Source organism: Salvia splendens, chromosome 18 (genome assembly GCF_004379255.2).
Source record: "Salvia splendens isolate huo1 chromosome 18, SspV2, whole genome shotgun sequence".
Classification (NCBI taxonomy): domain Eukaryota; kingdom Viridiplantae; phylum Streptophyta; class Magnoliopsida; order Lamiales; family Lamiaceae; genus Salvia; species Salvia splendens.
In genome coordinates this window covers 7,941,615-7,962,170 of record NC_056049.1, presented here as the reverse complement: position 1 = coordinate 7,962,170, position 20,556 = coordinate 7,941,615, and the positions used below count along the sequence as shown (strand labels likewise).

Genomic DNA, 20,556 nt, shown 5'->3' with positions numbered 1-20,556 from the left:
AGAGGGATGGTGACAAGGGTGCTCTTGATCAGAGCGAGGCGCCCTCCAAGAGAAAGATGTCTGTGAGACCAGCTGTGAATTCGGTCCACCATCTTCTGTCGGATATCTAAAAGGTATTGGGCCTTCAGCCCCCCCTTATAGATAGGGACACCAAGGTAAGTGAAGGGGAGGAATCCCTGCTGGAATCCACTCGCCTCTGCCACCTCAGCCGCCCAAGCGTCGAACTTCTCAAAGAGGTAGAAATGACTCTTTTCCCTGTTCACCATCTGACCCGACACGGCAGAATAGTGCTCGAGACAATGAACCAGCCTCTCCACGGACTGTCTGTGCGCCCTGACAAAAATGATAACGTCATCGGCATAAGACAGATGGGATATGGCCGGCGCGCGCCTAGCACATCTATACTCCATATCGGGATGTGTGTCCACGAGCCTATTCAAGCTCCTCGAAAGATAATCAGCAGCAAGCACGAACAGCGACGGCGATAACGGGTCTCCCTGGCGAAGTCCCCTCTTAGACTGGAAGAAACCTGCCGGAGCCCCGTTCACAAGCACTGAGAACCAGCATGAAGAGATGCATCGATCGACCATACTCACCCACCCCGGCGGGAATCCCATCCTCTCAAGCACCAGGAGGAGGAAAGGCCACTGCACTCGATCATAGGCCTTAGCCATATCTAGCTTGAGGGCCAGATTAGGCGAGTTTGCTTTCTGAATGAGCGACCTGCCGATATCGTGAATCAATTCCTGAGCCAAGAGCACATTATCACTAAGCAAGCGACCCTTTACAAAACCGCTCTGGTTCGGCGCCAAAACTTGAGGAAGCAGCGGCGCCAAACGCGATGTCAAGATCTTTGTGATGATCTTGTTGGTCACGTTGCAAAGGCTAATCGGCCTGTATTCTGCCCAGGTCGCCGGGCTTGCCTTCTTCGGCAAGAGTATGATGGTCGTGGCTGTGAAGCTGCGGGGCATAGGAGCTCCTAAGAAGAAGTCCGCCACTGCTGCCACCACCTCTGCTCCAACGATGTCCCAACAGTGCTGGAAGAAAAGAGACGAGAAGTCATCCGGTCCCGAGGCGCTGTCCCCACTGATGCCAAAGACCGCCCCTCTCACCTCATCGTAGTCTGGAACTGCACAAAGGCCCTCGCGGTCCACGGTCTCTGGGAGACTGCGCAAGAGATCAAGGTCCGGCTGCTCCAAGTGCTCAACGTCTGACGTGAGAAGCCGCTGGAAGTAGTCAACCGCCGACTGTCTGATGTCCTCCTCTGACGTGAGAGTCTGTCCTCCTGCCTGAATGACGTGAATCCGGGACTTCACCCGCTTCTGTCGCACCCACCCATGGAAGAATTTGGAGTTCCTTTCGCCTTCTGCCGCCCACCGAATGGCAGCCTTCTGCTTCCAGAAATCCTCCTCCATCTTAGTGCGGAGTACGTAGAGAGCGGTGCATCGGCTAAGCTCACTTCTGTGGGCCCCTGTCGGGTCCCCGTCGTAAGCCGCCTGCGCATCGGCAACCGCCTCCTCTGCCTCCCTCAGCTTGTCAAAGATGTTCCCAAAGACCTCCCTGTTCCATCCCTTGAGAAAACCCTTAACTCTGCTGAGCTTGAACTGAAGATTAAGCATGCCGAAGAAGCCCGTCTCCGCCGCCCAAACTCTGGCAATCTCATCCCTGAAAGTGTGATGCCGAACCCACATGTTCTGAAACCTAAACGAAGGCCTCGGAATCTGAGTCGTGAGCCGGCACCGCACGAGCAAAGGGGCATGATCTGAAGAGATCCTGGGCAAATGAGTCACCCTAGTAGCCGCAAAGGCGGTCGTCCAGTGCTCTCCAAGAAGAACTCTGTCTAATCTCTCCCAGAGCCCGCTCCTCGTCCAAGTGAATGGCGGGCCATCAAAACCTGGGTCCAGTAGCTGGCAGTCTGCAACGGCGTCGGCGAAGTCCATCATCTCCCCATGCCTGTCTGTCGTGCTTCCCTGTCTCTCTTCCTCCAACAAGAAGATGTTGAAGTCACCACCAACAAGCCAAGGGGCCCCGTCAGTAGCTAGAGAGATGTCCCTGAGCTTATTCCACAGATCGTATCTCCCCTCCCTCGAGCACTTAGCGTACACTACGGAGAGATAGATTGAGAAAGGGAATATTGCAGCAGAAACTCGGACGTGAAGGACCTGCTCAGAGTCATCAATGACCTCGACCTGCCAGTCCCTGTGAGAAAAAATCCATATCTTGCCGTTCGTGTTCGAACACCTAAACTGCAACCCAAAACGCCTACTAAAGAAGGAAGGCTGAGGATCCGTCTGGGGCTCAAGCACCGCGGCAAACAAAACACTGTACATATCGATCATATTTTTGAAAGTGCCCTGGGTAGTAGCGTTCGCTATCCCCTGGGCATTCCAGATCATGAAGTGAGAAGACATGGGAAACTCAGTAGGCTCCCGAGGCCGAAAGCCTCGCCTTCTTTGATGAACCCTCTGCGGGAGGGGAAGTGTATCCAATGTACTGCAGCACTGGATCTGTGACATCAAGCGTCATCCTCGAGACCTCCGTAATCATATGATCCTGGTGGCCATCACTGTCCACCTCATCCGAGGGAAAATCCTCCAAAGCCCCGAACATGTTATCTCCGTGCAACACCATGGCTAACGGGCCGTATCCAAAGCCTCGTGTGATGGAAGGCGATCTGGATCTAGAGGCCCGCTCCCTTTCTGACGAGGAAACATCCCCCTCCATACCCTGATATCCCTCGCCGTCTGACAATGTCCTCGTCGAGGTGGTGTTCGCCTGTTTCTTCTTGCCCTTATTCTTCTTCTTGCCCTTATACTTCTTCTTAGGCACGACGAAGCCGTCGTCCCATGCAGCCTGTGCACCCTCTGCGGCTGCTGAAGAAGGCCCAGGGTGTGAGACGGGGCCAGGTGCCGGCTCTGTGATCACCACGCCCTGGTTGCGCCTGTCCTGGCGCCGTGGCTGTCCAACCTCTGGGGGTGGCCTCTCTGTAGGCTGGCTAGCAGAAGGCTGGTACCTCGGGCCCCGAGGCTAGCTACTAGGGCCTGCCTGATGCGGTTCTCCCTGTCTGTCGGGAGGAGGCCGGTTCTGTGGGGTCGGCCTGTGGGAATAGTCCCTCTTGGGAGGCATAGGCCGCCTCCCAGAAGCATAACACGTCGTCGCCGAATGACCAACGTGCTTGCATTCGGAGCAATAAAGAGGGATCTTGTCCCATTTCACTTTCAGTGTCACATGTTTTCCGGCAATATCAATATCAATCTCATCAAGAATAGGGCGTGACAAATCTACTTCAACACAAATGCGAGCAAATGAGACACGGGATCTAGTGATAGTGGCCCTATCTACTTGTACAGGTTTGCCTAACATCTCACCAATCGCAATAAGAGACGACTCTTCAAATAAATGAACAGGCAAAGCAAGTATGTTACACCAAATTGCAACAATAGGGATCTCAAAAAAAGGATCGAAATCCGGAGTCCATTTGAAAACACGCATTGGGTGATGGTCTACATACCAAACAGGGGAGTTGTTAGGCCCATTCAAAAGTTTCACATAATCAGACATATCAGATAATTGAATAAAAATATGCTTCGCATTCAAAAAATTCCACGACATAGAACCGATAAATTTCATATTACCTAGTGCCTTTTGGATTTGATGGGCAGGGGGGATGGAGTGTGAAAATTTCCCGACGATGGCGGGACCTAAACGGCCTGCAAGAAGGGAAGTTTCATTAGCCGAAAAAAATAAACATGGTTTACCGTCTACAATGCGGACTTCGCCTCTTTTATCCGCCTTTTCTCGGTCCAAAAGAATCGGGCCCTCCGCCGGCTGCCCCAACCGAAGAACATCTGCCATGGATCGGCCAAAATGGACGTTAGGCTGCCCTTCATTTGGTTTCTCGGAGTGAAAATTTGGTGCCGAAGTGGCAGCCTCTTCTGTCGGTCCCTTTTCCTTTAGATTTTTCCATGGATTGTTGGCATTTTGGGGCTGCAAAGAGGGCTTCGAAGCAGCCGCTGGACTGCCTTGCAAAGAGCTACCTCCGGTGACCCCCGTGTGAATCAATCCCGTGTGTTCAAGAGGAGGAAACTCTAACATTTCTTCATCATTAAAATCTGGGCCGAAAGAACGTTGTCTCGGATTTTTCTAGGCTGAAACCGAAGGTTGCATACTGGCGTGTTTCCGGGCAGATTGGGATGTGGAACTTCCGGCAAAGAGGGTTGCCGTGATCTCTTTTGCGGCTAAGACCGAAGCTGGCTGGGATGTTGATAAACGGCTTGATTTTTTGGTTTTCTTTTTTGAGGCAGGGGCTGTGTTGACGTTGAAACGGGCTGTGGGTTTGGATAATTTAAATTTTTGTTGCTGCTGCAACACTTTGGGCTGCTGGGAACGAGTTTGGGATCGTGTTTGGGGTGGGGATGGTGAGTATTTGGGCTGCTGGGATGTGGGTTTGGTTGACAGGAGTGGGGGTTTGGGCTGTTGGGGGATTTGGGTTGAAGGAGGAAAAGAAGAAGTGGGGTTTGTGTTGGGCTGAGTGGAGGGGTTTGAGTGGGCCGAAATTAAAAGAGGAAGAGAAGGCCCAGAAGGAAGACAAACCTGGTCCAGCGAGAGAGGAGCGGAGCCCAGAAGCTGAGGCCCAGTTTGACGATCCAGCGAGGTGTTCAGCAGCACCAAGGATCGATTCTCGGTGAGATCAAGAAGAGCAGCAGCTTCTCCATTCAATCTTCCATGCACGTCGTCTGTCAGTAGCCGCTCCATGCCCAAAAAAGTAGAGTAGTTACCTTGAATCATGGGATTTGTTGTAGTTTGTGTAGCCTTTACAGTAGAGGCTTGTTCATTCCCCATGCTAGAGGTACTCATGATAAAAACAATAGGCCTGCATGGAGGCTGTACCATCTCGCCTGAAAAGGCGTCGGCTCCTCCATCTCTCGATGATACGCTGCCTCTCATCCCCGGATTCTCGGAAGACTGGTCGTTCTCCTCACCGGCGTACGTGTCAAGGGACAACGTCTCAGCATTAGACGACCGTTCGATGAACGCCGCAGCCTCCTCAGCCGTCATCGTCGGCATGTTCGTCGGAAGATAATCTTCCTCAAAATGACCATTTTTTACATCAATTAATCTCTGTTCTTCCATTTCTTTTTGGTATTCCTCATCATAATCAAGCAAATCATCTTCATCAATCTCTTCCTCAGTCATGGAGAGATAGGCAGCTTCCGAGACATTCCCGTCGGCGACTTCCAAAATATTCCCGTCAGGCTGGAGCCCCACATTTCGCGACTCAGAAGAAGCATGGTCAGGCACTACATCCATTTCACTTTCAAACACAGAAACCAAGCGTTGGATGGAGGTTGGTAGCGGCCTTGGCGGCCGATCCGCCATTGACGACGAAATGGCGAAGCTTTTCCGACCTCAACCAAAACAGCTCAGATTCGGTATAAAGACTCCTTGGACCTCACCAACACCACGACTAGACTCAAAACGACGAAGAGGCGGCTAGATCCGCCGTAAACAGACGAAGAAGATGACGGGGTTCTAGAGAGAGAAAGAGACGAAAATAAAAAGTGGCCGGAAAACGACCAAAAACACGACGATGATTAAAACTAAAACGGTAGAACAACTTCTAAGACTCAAACGGAGAAGATGAAAGGAAAAAACAAGAACAAAAAACGCGAAAAAAAAAGGCGAAATCGGATTTTGAAATTTCAAAGGGCCAATGTGAATTCAAGAGAGAAGAAAAAATCCTATATGCATATTATAGTAGTATTCCATTAAACACAATCAAGTTTAGGAACATGCACAACACTGTCCACATAGATGAAAAATGGTTCTATATTACGAAAGGATCTCAACGATATTACTTGGCACCGGGAGAGGTTGAGCCACATAGGACATGTCAAAACAAAAAGTTCATTTCAAAAATTATGTTCATGTGTGCTGTTACTAGACCACTAATTTCAGAAAATGGAGAGGTTTTGTTTGACGGAAAGATTGGAATTTTTCCTTTCACAAAACAAGTTCCAGCCAAGAGAAAAAGCAAAAATAGAAGTGCAAGAACTATAGAGACTAAGCCTATCGAAAGCATAACAAAGGCTGTGACGAAGGAAATCTTGATCAATAAGGTAATACTATGTGCATTACTTTTATGCCTTTAATTTTCGCACTACATACATGCATTTGATCAATATCTTAATGATAGACTAATGTTATGCATGCATTCAGATCATACCAGCAATAATTGAAAAATGGCCAGAAGGTGCAAGTAAGTGCATATATATCCAACAAGACAATGCAAAGCCACACATTCTGGACGATGATCCTGATTTTAGGGCTGCTGCAAATCAAAATGGTTTCACTATGAAACTTGTGCAGCAACCTCCAAACTCACCCGACACTAATGTGAATGATTTAGGATGGTTTAGAGCAATACAATCACTACAATTGCAGACTGCATGCAAGACACTTGATGATTTGGTTAAGGCGGTTGAGAAATCATTTGAGGACCTGTCTGCTGTAACATTAGACAATGTGTTTCTATCACTACAAGGTTGCATGGTTGAGATCATGAAGGCTAGAGGACATAACAGCTACAAACTTCCCCATATGGGAAAGGAAGCTTTAAGAAGAGTAGCACAACTCCCTCATAACTTAGAAGTCCCAAAGGAGCTTGCCATTGAATGCATTTCATATTTGAAAGACCATGGATGCATTGATGGACTTGAAATGATTGCCAGAGCTTTGGGTATTGAAGTTTAATGAGGCAGATGAGCTTTTTGGAGTTGTTTTAGAAAGGAGATATAATGGTTTTTTTAAAACATGCATATGGTATTTTGCAAAGATGCAGATTTGTGATGAATGCATATTGGTTTTTGTAAAGAAGCTTGATGCTCTTTTTGTAAGGAATGCAAGCACAGTTCTACCCAATTTAAGGAATGCAGATTTGTGATGAATGCACAATTCTACCCAAGCTTATAACATAATCCAATCCAAGCACAAATAACATAAGAACATAACCAAACAAAATCTAACACTAGTATCCATCCCAACAATTATGTCAATCTATGCTGGATTTTAAAGATTTCACCACAAGTCTAGTTGCAAATTTTTAGAATCTCACCAAATTTTTAGAATCTCACCAAAAATACCACCAAACGTCTAGATGCAATTTTTTATAATCGGCGTGCGTGGGAGACACGAATTAATCCATCCACCCTGACAAATCCTCTAGCCGGGCCGAGCATGGTAGATCCGAGAGAACCAAGAGGGCAGAGTAGGCGGAAGGGAGAGAATAAAGAGAGAACCCAATGAAAATTTAGAGTTTCACCTCTCAGCCATAGAGAGTCGCGAAGATGGATGTGAAAAATAGGAGTTCACCTCTGCAATGTAGAGATTTTTAGCATAGATGAGGTGAAATTTAGGGATTCAATATTGGAATAGAGAGAGAAACTGGAGAGGATGAGTGAAGAGTGAGAAAGGAGGTGAAAAATGAATGTTACGGGTGAGTGGTGGGTGGGTGAGATTAATTAGTTAATTACAATAAGGGCTAGATTAATTAGAGCTAATTATTTATTAAAATTTCCTAATTTTTACCTAAAAAGGAAATGACTCAAGTAATTTGGGACAATCCAAAAAGGAATACGACTCAAGTAACGTGGGACAGAGGGAGTATCATTTTTACAAAACAAGTGCAGAAAAGTAAATGTGGCAGTTAATGCATTTTAACATGACCCATAAATCAAATATACAAATTATCAGCTTAATTTTAAGCATACTATAAATTATATACATATTAAATCTCATTTGATTGAAATACATTTATCTAGAAATAAATATAATAGGAAGAGTGGATTAAGTATGACAACATGACCCCCATCTTTCAATAGCTTTGTATCGATCCAAAGAACGTAACTTTCATTCGATTGAATAACTAGTTTCATGTTGATTTTGGAATATAATCGCGCCGGAATGAGAAAAGGAAGGCATCGAATCTGGAGCTTCCCCCCTCACTGAAAACATCCCAAAAAAAATATACTCATGTTCTTTCACATCTTCCACAAGTGGCTTAACCGGAAGCACCCCCTTGACTATTTTTTGCAAAAATTGACATGACACCCGTTTGATATATTGGTCCAAAAACCCAACATATAAGTAGTATTTAACAAGTCCATCATGTAACCAAAATATCAATCTTTTTGTCCTTTTGTTTCCCAACTTAGCTGTGCTCAATCATGAATCACCATTTCATTTTTCATTAAAAAAAAAGACATTACTCTTCCATCTACCATGTGAATAATCAGTTCATCCCATGTTGGAAACAAATCAAACTAATTGGTTTCTAGTATTGCGTTTCCATAGACTATTTTCCTTTACAGTAAGGTTAGCTAACAAACTGTGCATCTCGTAAGAGCTGTTTCAAGAATTTGGGGTATCACTTCATGTAAATTTAATGGTTTGACATAATTTCCTGTTTATTTTATTAGTGCAGATAGTGGATTTACTAATTATTTTTCAATGTTAACAGCAAATGGTTTTGTAAATTAAGGCCTTGTTGCCTAATTGTTCAATTGATCGAATTGGGAATGAGCTAGCAAATGTGACATATTGTAAATTTTATAGCATTACACATACTTATTTGAAAGGTTAGCTGGTAAATATATTAACAATTGTAGCTACTTTGAATGTATGCTCACCATAAAATTAAGTAATAGAAGCTCACTCCACAAAAAAAAGAATAAACTTAAGAAATAGAGGCAAACAAATCCAAAGGAAAGCATATCAAAACAAGAAGGCAACACTCAAAATAATAGAGAGTAACAATTTAAAAGCAAGCTCTCAGTAAAAGGCCACGGTTTTTCCACATCAGAAAACTGATCGGTAATTCCGATAAGATTATAATCGAAAGGAAGTAGTTCATCACAAAGATCTGCCCTCCCACTTTAAACAGATCGATAGAGCTCTCATCTTAAATCAATAGATAAAAGATTCATAAAGCCGCCGCCAATCAGATCCAAAGTGAAACGGCAGAAATTTCCTTTTGACTAAAATCAAATCGAAAATGTGCAGACCAACCAGCCTCTCTTCGGTGTGGTTAAAGCAAGTGAATCATCATCGAGCCAATTCCAAAACCAAAATAAAATAAAATAAAATAAAAAAGCAGGAAAATGATTTGAAAGAAATCCTCAATGTGGAACCTAACGAGAAAACGAAGGAACCACTGCGAAAATTGGAACTGCGAGTCCATAGGTATCGATTATATGGCATCTTTTCGAAGGATCTCTGTGAATTTATTCTAAATCAGAGAAAATCGTAGAAGATGCAAACTATTGAGGAAAATAAAAAGAAATCCATGAAAGATAAGCTGAGGAAATGAGCATTTTATATTGGAAATGAGCATTTTATATTGGGCAGTGGGAGACGTGGACAATAATTAGGGTTTTTAATGAGAATTGGGTTTGGGCTTTTTTTAGATTCGAATGAGTCCATTTTTTGCAAGCCCGTTTCAATCGTTCATTTATAGTACTCTTTATGCCATAGGCTAATACTCCATCCGTCACATAAGAATATGCACTCTTTCCTTTTTAGTCAGTTCCACAAAAATGTGCACTTTTCAATTTTAAAAATTATTTTCTCTCTGATGTGGTGGGACTCATTCCTCACTAACAATACTTTAGAGCATCTCCAATGCCCGGATGTTCCACTCGGACATCCACTAGGACTTCTCAAAAACACTTCCTGCCACGTCACTAGGACTTCCCATCCCACTGCCACGTCACAAGGACTTCTCCTGCACAATCCGCCCTTCCCACTAGGACTTCCCGCAATAAAAAAAATCACAAATTCACAAATAAAGCAATTTACGTTTACGGAAATAAAATTTCACACGAATACGAACGGGAAAAATTTACATATATATAGAGTTTTAAAAAAAAAAATTAATATCGGACGTCCGACCCACGCCACAATGGCGGACGTCCACCCGCTCGTCGCCCGCACGTCCGAGGACATCCGACGTCCTTACGGGACGTCTGTATCCGACTTGCCACGCCACAATGGCGGACGTCCCGGTCGCCCGTCGCGGATGTCGGACCGGACGTCCGCCATTGGAGATGCTCTTAATTATTTTTTCTCTCTACTTCTCTCTTACTTTACCAATCTGGCATTAAAACTCGTGTCGTACCTAAAGTGCATATTCTTTGAGGACGGAGTGAGTCAAAATTGTGGGACAAAATAACTTGACCAAATTTCACATTTTTTATAATTTTCCACCAATACAAATAATGATAAATCGACCATTTTATTCCATACACCCCAAATATAAATCATATTCTTTCTATGAGTGACTATGACTATGACTTTGTACATGAAAGTTTTTAAATAACTTGCAATATTCATCACGCATTTAAATTGCGACTCTTATTCCTATGTACACTCTATCAATTGTTTTTATGGAAATTCAAAATATCTATAAAATGGCAAAAATATTATAGACATAAGAGGTAACAAATCTAAAACTAATTAGTCCTTAGCCACACTATACCTATTTATTTGTGAAGCAGTACAAGACACGAACTTTATCGAACTCCATTGAAAAGCATACAGTTTGCCTTAGGAAGATTAAATGCATCAATACAATCTATTTCTATCATTTTGGTTTGCCTCTTAACATTTCTGCAAGGCCCACATTAATTGCTCTGGCCCGCCTAATTAAAGGTCATTCTTTTAGTTATGCTAACTACTCAAATTTGGCATGTTACAAAACAAGAGTAGGTTGTTTAAAAAAAGAGAAAACTTGAATTACCTAAAAAAGCAAACCAAAAACAAGAAATTGAACTCCATAAATTATAATAGTCAAAGCAAACGTGAATGCCATGAAAATAGAAACATTAACTAGAATCATTCCTTTTCTAATGAAATAAAGAAAAAAGCAGAGTAGAATATATTAGTACAGTACCTTCTAATTTCTTTACATTCATCGTATAGTTCATTCTCTAATGAAACGATAGTAAAAAGCCCGTTGAGATTTCACAAACAGAAATTGAAATTACAACTTTTATTCCCACAAAATCAATCAATCTTAAAATAAAACCACAGTATCTTTGCATCACCTCTCTACGTAACTTCACTACTAAATCCTCAAAACAGAAGAGCAATAAATCCAACCGCAAATCTAGTAGCTGAAAACGCATAACCATAATTCGCCAAGCTAGCAGAAGAGTAAGAGCTCTCCGAATCCATAGCCGCCGCCGGAGCTGTGCTGTTAACCCTACTCCCATTTTTATCACTGCACAAACAAATTATTCATTCAACCAAATGAACCTTTTAAATCCGAAGATTACTAGTTATACAAACCTGGCAGCTTCAGAAACTATGCAGGAACCATGACCTGCATCAACGATTAGGATAATAATTAATTACTATCTTGCTAAAAAAAATTAATTTGTAGTAGTATGATTTTACTGGGAGTTGTGGAAGTGATGGTGGCCACTCCATTGAAGTCGCAGCTCCCCTCAGCCCTCCCCATCGCCTGATAATACGAGTCGAAAGCATACGTGGCGTGCGCGGACAGCGTGTCCGGCTCAAAGCAGGGCTGCCCCTCCATCAGCGCCGAGCAGTCTACCCCCCCTGCCCCACACGCCCAGTCCAGCGCCGCCTGCACGTCCTCCTCATCGGCCCCCGCTTTGGCCGCGCAGTATGTCTCATTCGAGCCCACGAATTCCATGGTATAAACAGCTTCTCCATTTGCTTCAAACAATCCCCAATTCTGTGATTCGGGTTTGGAAGCTAGGTCGTAGAGCTCGTAGATGTAGGCGCTGACCGCGACACCGGGATGCCCGGGGGTCCCACTTTTGTTCTTCATCAAATGCTGGACTAGATTCGTATTGTAGGTCCTCGCATTGTCTGACGTGGCATCAGCGTCCCGGCCGCCTTGGGACGACGGCCAGCCAGTCTCTGCCGCGGTAATAGGGACGTCACTGAAGTTGAGGCTAGCCATCGCAGAGTAGGCGGCGTCCACCATCGCGTCGAATGCGTTGTCATAGCGGAGGCTAGTGTTTGCATCGACGGCTTGTTTGTTTGGCGGGAGAGGCTTGAAAAGCGCGTAGTCTAACGAGACCGAGGCGTTGGATCGCGCGTGTTCGAGGTAGGGGTATATGGAGATCATGAAGTGGGAGTTTGTGGATTGAAGGAATTTGAGGAGGGGGATGAGGATTGGGTTTAGGGATTTATTGAAGTGGGCTTGGGAGGGAGGGAAGGGGTTGAGGATGGTTGTGTAGGGGAGGGGTGCTGATATTTTGATCTGTTTTTCGAGATTTGCGGATGAGAGAGCAGAGTGCACGTGCTTGAGGGCGTTGGGGAGAAGGGGCGTTTAGGGCGGCGTCGGTGCCGATGCAGATAGTTGTGATGTTTGTGTGAGGGTAGTGTGGTAGGACGTTTTGGGAGAGCCATTTTGCGGCGGTGGAGTTGGATTGGGATATGTCGGGGATTTCGTCGTTGGGGACGGAGACTGAGACTGCGATGCTTGTGTTTGCAAGCGCTAGGAGCATGGCGGGGTCCGCGTCGTAGAGGTGAACGTGGTTGATTTGGTGGGACTCGAGGAGAGCCGCCACATCCGTCGGGTGTAGCATCGACGAGGTATTTGCTCCGATGTTGACGCCCACAAACACGTCTGTCAAAGAGAGACCGTTTTGTTAATGCTGTGATTGATCAAGAATTCTTGTGTGGAGGGGCTAAACCGACTATTATCCCTTTATAAAGGTGTGAAGATCAACTTTTTTTAATGAAAATATTTCAAATGTAAGAGTTTTGAAAACCCCAAAAGGGGGGGCTCGAGCCCACCCTAGATCCGATCATACAGTGATAATATTGTCACATGTAGTAAGGGTGCAAGATAAATTTTTCAAGAAAAAATGTCAAATTTAATAGTCTATACAAATACAATATTTTAAAAATGAGGGTGGCTCGAGCCCACCCTAGTTCCGGCCATGCGCTTATAATATTGTCGCATGTAACTGGGCGCCAAGATTGAAAAAATTGACAAAATTTCAAATTTGTTATTTAAGAATCGTGTATAATATTGGAAAATATTTGTTTTTATATACTAGGAGTATATTAGAAGATGTTGCAATTTGTACCTTCAGCAGCTGCAGTTGAGAGTGTGGAGACCAAAAGAAACAACACTAGTATTTCCATGCTAGCTAATGGCTTGTTCTTCTAGCTTGAGAGGCCCTTAAAACAAATGTGGAAAAGCAAGTAAATTTAAGATGACATAAAAAGGGCGTGGGAAAAATGAAAAGTAAATGGAATAACAACTTTTCTAGAAAATTAAATTGGTGAGCATCAATAAGAAAATTAAATGGAATTCAGGAGGCTAAAATTGGTGAGCATCAATAAGAAAAGTATTATCCAAATTGTAAAGAAACATCCTCATTTTATCATGTTCTACTCTTTAATGCTTTTCACTTTGGAATTTAATCTTTTCATTAGTATCCACTGTCAGCATCAGTATATATGTGTGTGATTCGATGATTCTACATTGAATTTTGGAGAGGTAGTTTGTGTATACGATATGATAAAAGATGGCTATTTATTGGCCTCTTTGTAATTAGTAATATCATTATTGCCTCTTTATGACAAATAAAAACTGTATGTCAATAAAATCCAATCGATTTTCGATTTGTCATAATTAAAACATAAATCTACCCTGAAATTTAACTATTTTGAATCGAATGTATTTGGGAATCTATCAATATCTAAAGTGAGAGTTTTTTGGACTGCCACCTGACAGCATTTTGGCGGGACAATGAAATTCTGCTTTTTTTGTTTTTTTATTGCATTTTTTATGAATATTGTTTCTGTCATTCATTCATGGTTCCAATGCTGCTGTCCTGTTTTTGTCATTTGAATTTTTTTAGCTTTAGTTTGATTGGCTTGTGCAGTTCACTATTTTTTGAACTATTAAACCCCAATCCTATTTTGTAAAAAAACACAAATATATCACACCTTTTAAAGGTGATTGAGATAAGTATCTTCTGCAAATTCCAATGCTTCACTTACCTGAACAAGTATAAAAGATATATTAGTTTTCATATATTTACAACATTAAAAAATTTGAATAAGAAAAAATGTTATAACTTTTTTTTTATACTAACTATGTAAAATGTATTCAATGTTGAATGTTGGAATAAGAGAAATTGCAAAGATATAATCAGTAGGATGTGCATATATTCAATATAAGATGAACACAATTAATTAGTACGGACTTTGCTAGGATATATATATATATATTCTATGGAATTATTTTTGGTATCAAATCTGGTGATTAATACATGTATCTCAGTGATAATTTACGAATTTCAAGCTGCATAATAAAAAATGTATCATTTAATGTTATGTGTAATAGATCTGTAGTGCATTAAAATCATATAATTGAAGAACCTAGACCTTGAATTCATATTCTTTGAGTGTCCTGATTTCAATATCCAAGTTTGCAAATCTAATAAATAAGAATAGTACCTGTTTTTGGTTTTGCATATTTTTCCATTAAGATTAAGATTCAGATATCCTGTAAATGTAATCATTTGTTGATTAGTATCTTAATCTGAAAATAATATAGTTCTTAAAGTGGGATACATTCATATTGTTACCTATTTTTTGCTCTTTCTTCCTCTTCTATTTTGCACAGTTTTGTGTGTAATGTTAAAGTCTTCAAGCTTGAATGTAATTATTTGTTAATATAACCTGCAGATCAAATCAGATGTTGATGATTATGTTAGTCTATATAATATACTTCTTAAAGCTGTTTAAACTAAATGTCTTACCAAATAATTGGAAATTCTTCTTCATCTTCTTTCTTTTCCACAATGTAGATTATGAAATATTAAAGGTATGTGCGTTATTTGGTTATTTGGTTAAGGTTTACTGTAAACAAAATAAATTATGAATTACTTGGTTAATCTGGCAATAATATATTTATTCAAGCTAATAAATGGAAGTAGTTACCTATTTTGTGTTCTTTCTTCTTCCTTTTCTCTTTTCCACATTGTAGAGTGTACAATATAAAGAGGCTTATAGGCGTGCCTGTATCTGTATCCTTTTTTATTGGTTGCAGCAGTCTTTCTCTCTCTTCCTTCTTGAAGATTAGAGGTGGCTCTTCTGTCATTAGTCATTAATGAGGCTATCAGGTGACCCAATTAATGGGCCCTATAATTAATAGAGCATGCATAAAAATCCACATTGATTGAATATATATTAAGTAGTTCTATTAACTAACTTATTTTATATTTCCTGCATGTATTTTTTATTCGAAAGTTAGTACTAAATACCTGATTTTCTTTTATTATAATTTATTTGTGTTATTTGAAAGGTCTCATCTATAAATACACTCTTGTACTTCTCTTTTCCTCACCCTGCAATATCTTCCTCACTATCTTAGAATTCCCTTCTTTTGGTATATGTTACTTCCATTGTCTATTTATCCTACTCCTCAACTATTCTGCCTAATCATATATGCAGTATCTTTAGTTATTATTTGTTCTTATATTGCAACTCTACTTTCCTCTACTTTACTACGTCAATCTTCATATACTATAATGAAGTTTCTGTAGTTTAGTTTAGTATATCTCACCTCTGATGATTTGCCATCTTCTGTTCTTTTCCTTTTTTTTGGTCTTCGCCTTTTTTCTTTTGATCTTCATTGTCAACATCTTTTATCTTTAATAGAATTTTGATTTTTGCAACTGAAAAGAATAAACATAAATATTCAAAATAATGTGTGCTTAACTGAAAGATCTGGAGTAGTTTAATACATCTAACCTTTGATCTTTTTCTTTATGATGTACTTTCTTTTTTTCTCGGTCCTCAACTTTTTCCATTGCATTGAATCATCTTTGCCATGTGTCACCAATTGCCCTGTTTTCCATTTGTCATCTAATGGAATTGTGATATTATGCACCTCTAAAGATTAAACATCAAAATGAGTCTATCTGGACATCTTATTGAACTCTATTTTTTTTATCTCACAATGGTATAACAGTCTCCACTATGGCGCCCTATGTTACCTTGCTGAAGAATCTTCATACTGCCATTACTAACTCTGTTGTCAAGGTCCGTTGTGTCCGTGTCTTTGGAGGTCTTCCTGATGACAATAGAGATATCAATACATAATCTGTTTTTCATGATTCTAAGGTATATTCAATCTTTAATCATATTAAAGTTCATTCTAAACTTATATCTGTTCTCTTTAGCTGTTTTATTATTCTTTTTCTGCAACTCTTCTTTATTACCTCATTTATCATACTCATTTCAAGCTGCCTGTAGTTCAATATAGTGTAACTGACCTCTGAGTTAATTTTTTTTCTGTTCATTTTTTTATGCTCTCCATCTTTTTATAATCCCTTGAATCTACTTTGCCATGTACCTATTCAACAGTTATTAGGCTCAACTGTATAAAATAGATTATGAAGTTATAAAGTTTGACATTCTTTATAACTGAATAGGTTAAGAAATAATTACCAACTTTCTGTCATTTATAAGTTTTGCATTTGATCCTCTATGTCATCATCCTCTATCTTATATGGAATCTGCAGTATGGAATTTGCATTGTAATATTCTGCACCTGCAAAAGAATACACATATAACTTAGTGTATATTTTAGCTTTCTGATATATATCTAATATATTCTTTCATTTTTCAGGTCTGATATATATCTAATACCTAAGATCTTATTTAATTTATTTTTAGGGGACATACATTCAAGCCACATTCCCAAAAAAATGCTCTTCAGGAACACAAACTTAGAGAATGAGGCATCTATTATATAAAAAACTTCTTTTTTAGGGACAACACCGTTAGAATCAAAGCCACTAATCATCCATATAGAATCTTTATGAATTACAGGACTGAGATGTATGAAGTCAGAGATAATGAATTTCCACCCATGGTGTTTTCATTTAAACCATTAGGTGATATAGCAAGTAATGAGAATGATGACCAGACATCCTTTTTTGGTATAAGAGTTTTGATATATTATTCATTGCAGACCTTATTTTTCAATCTATTGGTACATTGATCTCATTTTTTTGGCAGATATCATTGGGGTCATTACTTCCCCTGGAAGTGTTGTCAAGCAAAGTAGATACATGTTGATTGAAGTTGAAATCAGTGATGAGCGGTAAGTTTCATACTAATTTTAAACCTTTATGTTTCATACTTATTTTTATTATTCTCTTTTTGAAACTAACTCTGCTACTTTTTTAACATCCATAATAAAATTTTCTGTACAATTTGGGATTCCGATGTGGAATCTTATCTGTCTCAATTGACCAAGGCTGAAGGGATTGTTCCTATAATCATAGTGCAGTTTTGTAAGCCTAATGTTTTCAGAGGTTGTGTTTCTATCTTATTTATCTATAGTTTTGTGGATGTCATGTATTTGTCTTAATGTTTCTTTATTATATTTTTAGGTGAGGTTGGTGTGTCCACTCATTATCAAGCATTCAAGATTTTGATAATGCTGATATTGATGTACTGAAGGAATTTAGGAACATGTATTGTTACCTATGAGTTAAGACTATATTGTTAATTTTTTAAGGGTGATTGATTCTAACAAATGTGAATTGTAATGTGTAGGATTAAACATGATGATACTTTCCTTGAACAAGGGATTGTGGATCAAACTGGAGTAAGGGTTAGTAGAGAGTTTGATGACCTTGATGTCAAGTCTCTTGGTGATGTTGTTTGTTTGGAGGTATATTATGTTCTTTGTAAATTATTTTTTTATATACATATCATTTTTAAATGCATATAGTCATTTAGAATCCAGACTATATTTTTTTAATGTTGGAATAGTTTATTTCTGATTTTGATCATCACGATGGATCATATTGGGTTTTTGGTAAAGTGGAATCAATTGAGCCTCATTTTGGAGAATGGTATTATTTAGCATGTAAGACTTGTGTCAAGAAAGTCAGAGTGTTGGATGACAAGAAGTTTAGGTGTGATTTCTGTATTAAGAATTTTTGATGTTGTTGTTAAAAGGTATTAATCTGCCTCTTCTTTTTTTTTGAATAACTTGGTTTCTTTTGTTCATTTTTGTAAAGTTATTAAATTCAATAACCTTTTCCTCTTTTTTAGGTTTAGGTTTGTTGTGAACATTGTTGATGACTCAAGTAATGCATCTCTTTTGTTGTGGGATAGAGAAGTGGTTCAACTAATTGGAAAAAAGGGTCACTGACTTGATAGGGAGTAATATGGAGGTAATCTCACTGTTAAAAAAATAATTTAATTTCAGTAGTAGTTATATTTTCTATTTTAATGTGTTTTTTTGTTGTTTTAGAATTCTGCTATGGAGTATGTTCCTAGGAAAATTGAGGAGTTGCTATTGGGTCAAGAAGTGTTGTTTAAGATACAAAGCAGGAATAGCAAGGAATAATACCGTAGATATCCATATACAGTTAACAAAATTTGTAATATTCCAAAAGTTGTTGAGAAATTTGTTCCTGAGAACATTGCTTCACAAGTTCTGAATACTGATGTCATACTGATGCCAAGTTGGTTGATTTACCCTTTGGATCTGATATTGTAGAGGTATTTTTTTAAGAAAATTAAACTGACCTCTGTTATATATGCTTTTGGTTAACTGAAATTCTCATCTTTGTATTTTTTTCAGGTTTCTGGCAAGGGTTTTGTCACACCTGATTTATCAGTTTTTACTAAACAAAATGAGATTGAATGGATTGCTGAAGAAAGTGTGAAGCGATGCTAGGAAGATGAGTTTGATAGTTGTGATGATGTGTGTTTTGGTAAGATCAAGAAGAAGATGAAGAAAGTGAATGTCATTGAAGATGATGATGAGGCATCTGTCAGCTACACTCAGGATTTATTTGGTGCAGATTAGCTTTGGAGAATCCTAAGTGTTTATCTGTTTTTTATTTTTTGCTCAACTTTTTTGAACTTATCATAACTTTCATTTTAGTTCTTTGGAGGTTTAGTTGATGGTCTATGTCACATCAGTTAACAGTTCTGGATTTTGATTTTTGTCATTTACTATTTTGGTATTAGTAAACACCTCTAAGATGAATTTTTTTGTAATGATGGCTAATGCCTTTTTTTATTGAATTAATTATTTGGCTTAACATTTATGTGTTTTATGTATTTTTTTGGGTTTTCTATTATTTAGCATAATCATTCTTGGATATAGTTAAATCTTTAGTAAGGTAAAATGTGATGCATTCCAGTTAGTATGTAGTAAAAGGCTTATTGATTTTGTTGTTTTTGCTAGGCTCTTTTGCACTCTTTCTTTATAATATTTCCTACTGCATTATTCTATTCAATAAAGGTTTTTTTACTAACTCATTTTCTGTTATATTCATAGACATCTGAATTCCTGATTTTTGATATATATCTTGAGAATTAAGGAGATGGTTTAGCAGAATCATGTTTGGACATACTTAAATTCTAAGTAAGATAAAAACTGATGCCTTACTCTTAATAAGTTTTGTAAAGTCTTACTGATTCTATTTTTTTGCTAGACTTATCTGTACTGTTTCTTTTTAGACTTTTTTACTGGATTTTTCTAACTCAAATTAAATCAGATCACAAACTATGTTTCTGTTTTACAAGTCAAGTAATTATTTTAGTAATATTTTAAAACTGATTTTAGTTGCTATATCTTCATATAGTTATCCAAATAGACATCTGAATTCATGATTTTAGATAGATGGTGATTCTATCTAAAACTCTACTTGATGATATTTTGATAAATGTATATACAACATTACAAATAAGCATTCATTGAAACCAATGACTTCAGATAAATCAGGTTAAGCTTATGATGATATTAACTTAAACAGCCATAGTTTCAAATTCAGAAGTTATTTGAGGTAAATCTACTTAGATGGATCCACAATTCTTAATCAATATCCAATACTTTCACTTTACATGTTGCATGAGTAGTATTTATTTACAAATTTATGTATCTCTTTGGAAGGCAAGAATACACTCCTCTGTTCCTTATATTAAATATGTAATTCTTTTCATTACTCATCTTCGACATATTTTCCAACAGATATTCTCTTCAATAAAGGTTCTGAAACTAACAGTCACAAACATTTCCATATAAGCACCTAAATTTTGTTATCATTCACAGAAATAGATCACAGTCTATTTATCTCAATATTCCACTTTTGCAATTTTGTTATTAAGTATGCATATCCAGTATTGTTTAAGCCCAATATTAACCATAAACCCTAATATTTTGGCAACTCAAAGGTCATGTAGGAATCTGTGTTGCTTTTGAAGTTAACACCTTTTAAGAACACAATTTCTTTAAATATATCACTCATATGTTGCAGTAGGAAAGATTAAACATATTTTGTATGTTTGCAATGAAAAAGTTGAAGAGTTCTATGATGATTGGCGAATTTTTGATGGTAATAAATGCAGGTAATAAATATAGATCACGACACAGAAAGTTACGTGGTTCGATTTACTGAGGTAAATCTACGTCCACGGGAAGAAAGGAGGGCAAATTTGTATTGCTTGATCTGGATTACAGCTTACAAT

At 39.2% G+C, this 20,556-nt stretch overlaps 3 protein-coding genes and 2 long non-coding RNA genes across 5 annotated transcripts; 2 read left to right on the top strand and 3 right to left on the bottom strand.

Moving 5' to 3' along the window:
• Positions 1 to 693: 693 nt before the first annotated feature.
• On the bottom strand, positions 694 to 2,411 carry LOC121776677. The gene is made up of 3 exons (XM_042173860.1): positions 1,690 to 2,411; positions 1,113 to 1,167; positions 694 to 723 (listed from the first exon to the last, which is right to left on the bottom strand). Exons 1-3 carry the CDS (start codon positions 2,409 to 2,411, stop codon positions 694 to 696), a joined length of 807 nt encoding a protein of 268 aa, XP_042029794.1.
• A 2,978-nt stretch (positions 2,412 to 5,389) lies between these two features.
• Positions 5,390 to 6,753, top strand: LOC121776676. Its single transcript, XM_042173859.1, has 3 exons — positions 5,390 to 5,432; positions 5,959 to 6,119; positions 6,220 to 6,753. Exons 1-3 carry the CDS (start codon positions 5,390 to 5,392, stop codon positions 6,751 to 6,753), a joined length of 738 nt encoding a protein of 245 aa, XP_042029793.1.
• Positions 6,754 to 11,130: 4,377 nt separating this feature from the next.
• Positions 11,131 to 13,185, bottom strand: LOC121776675 (glucan endo-1,3-beta-glucosidase 2-like). Its single transcript, XM_042173858.1, is given in 5 exon segments — positions 11,131 to 11,278; positions 11,347 to 11,380; positions 11,455 to 12,371; positions 12,373 to 12,661; positions 13,128 to 13,185. Coding segments are annotated over 5 exon segments (1,446 nt in total).
• An 817-nt stretch (positions 13,186 to 14,002) lies between these two features.
• On the bottom strand, positions 14,003 to 14,881 carry LOC121777154. The gene is made up of 4 exons (XR_006045390.1): positions 14,814 to 14,881; positions 14,640 to 14,733; positions 14,509 to 14,557; positions 14,003 to 14,049 (listed from the first exon to the last, which is right to left on the bottom strand). It is a non-coding gene; the product is annotated as an uncharacterized LOC121777154 (long non-coding RNA).
• A 570-nt stretch (positions 14,882 to 15,451) lies between these two features.
• LOC121775705 lies at positions 15,452 to 18,564 on the top strand. Its single transcript, XR_006045190.1, has 6 exons — positions 15,452 to 16,179; positions 17,080 to 17,378; positions 17,457 to 17,540; positions 17,623 to 17,740; positions 18,127 to 18,248; positions 18,329 to 18,564. It is a non-coding gene; the product is annotated as an uncharacterized LOC121775705 (long non-coding RNA).
• Positions 18,565 to 20,556: the final 1,992 nt, after the last annotated feature.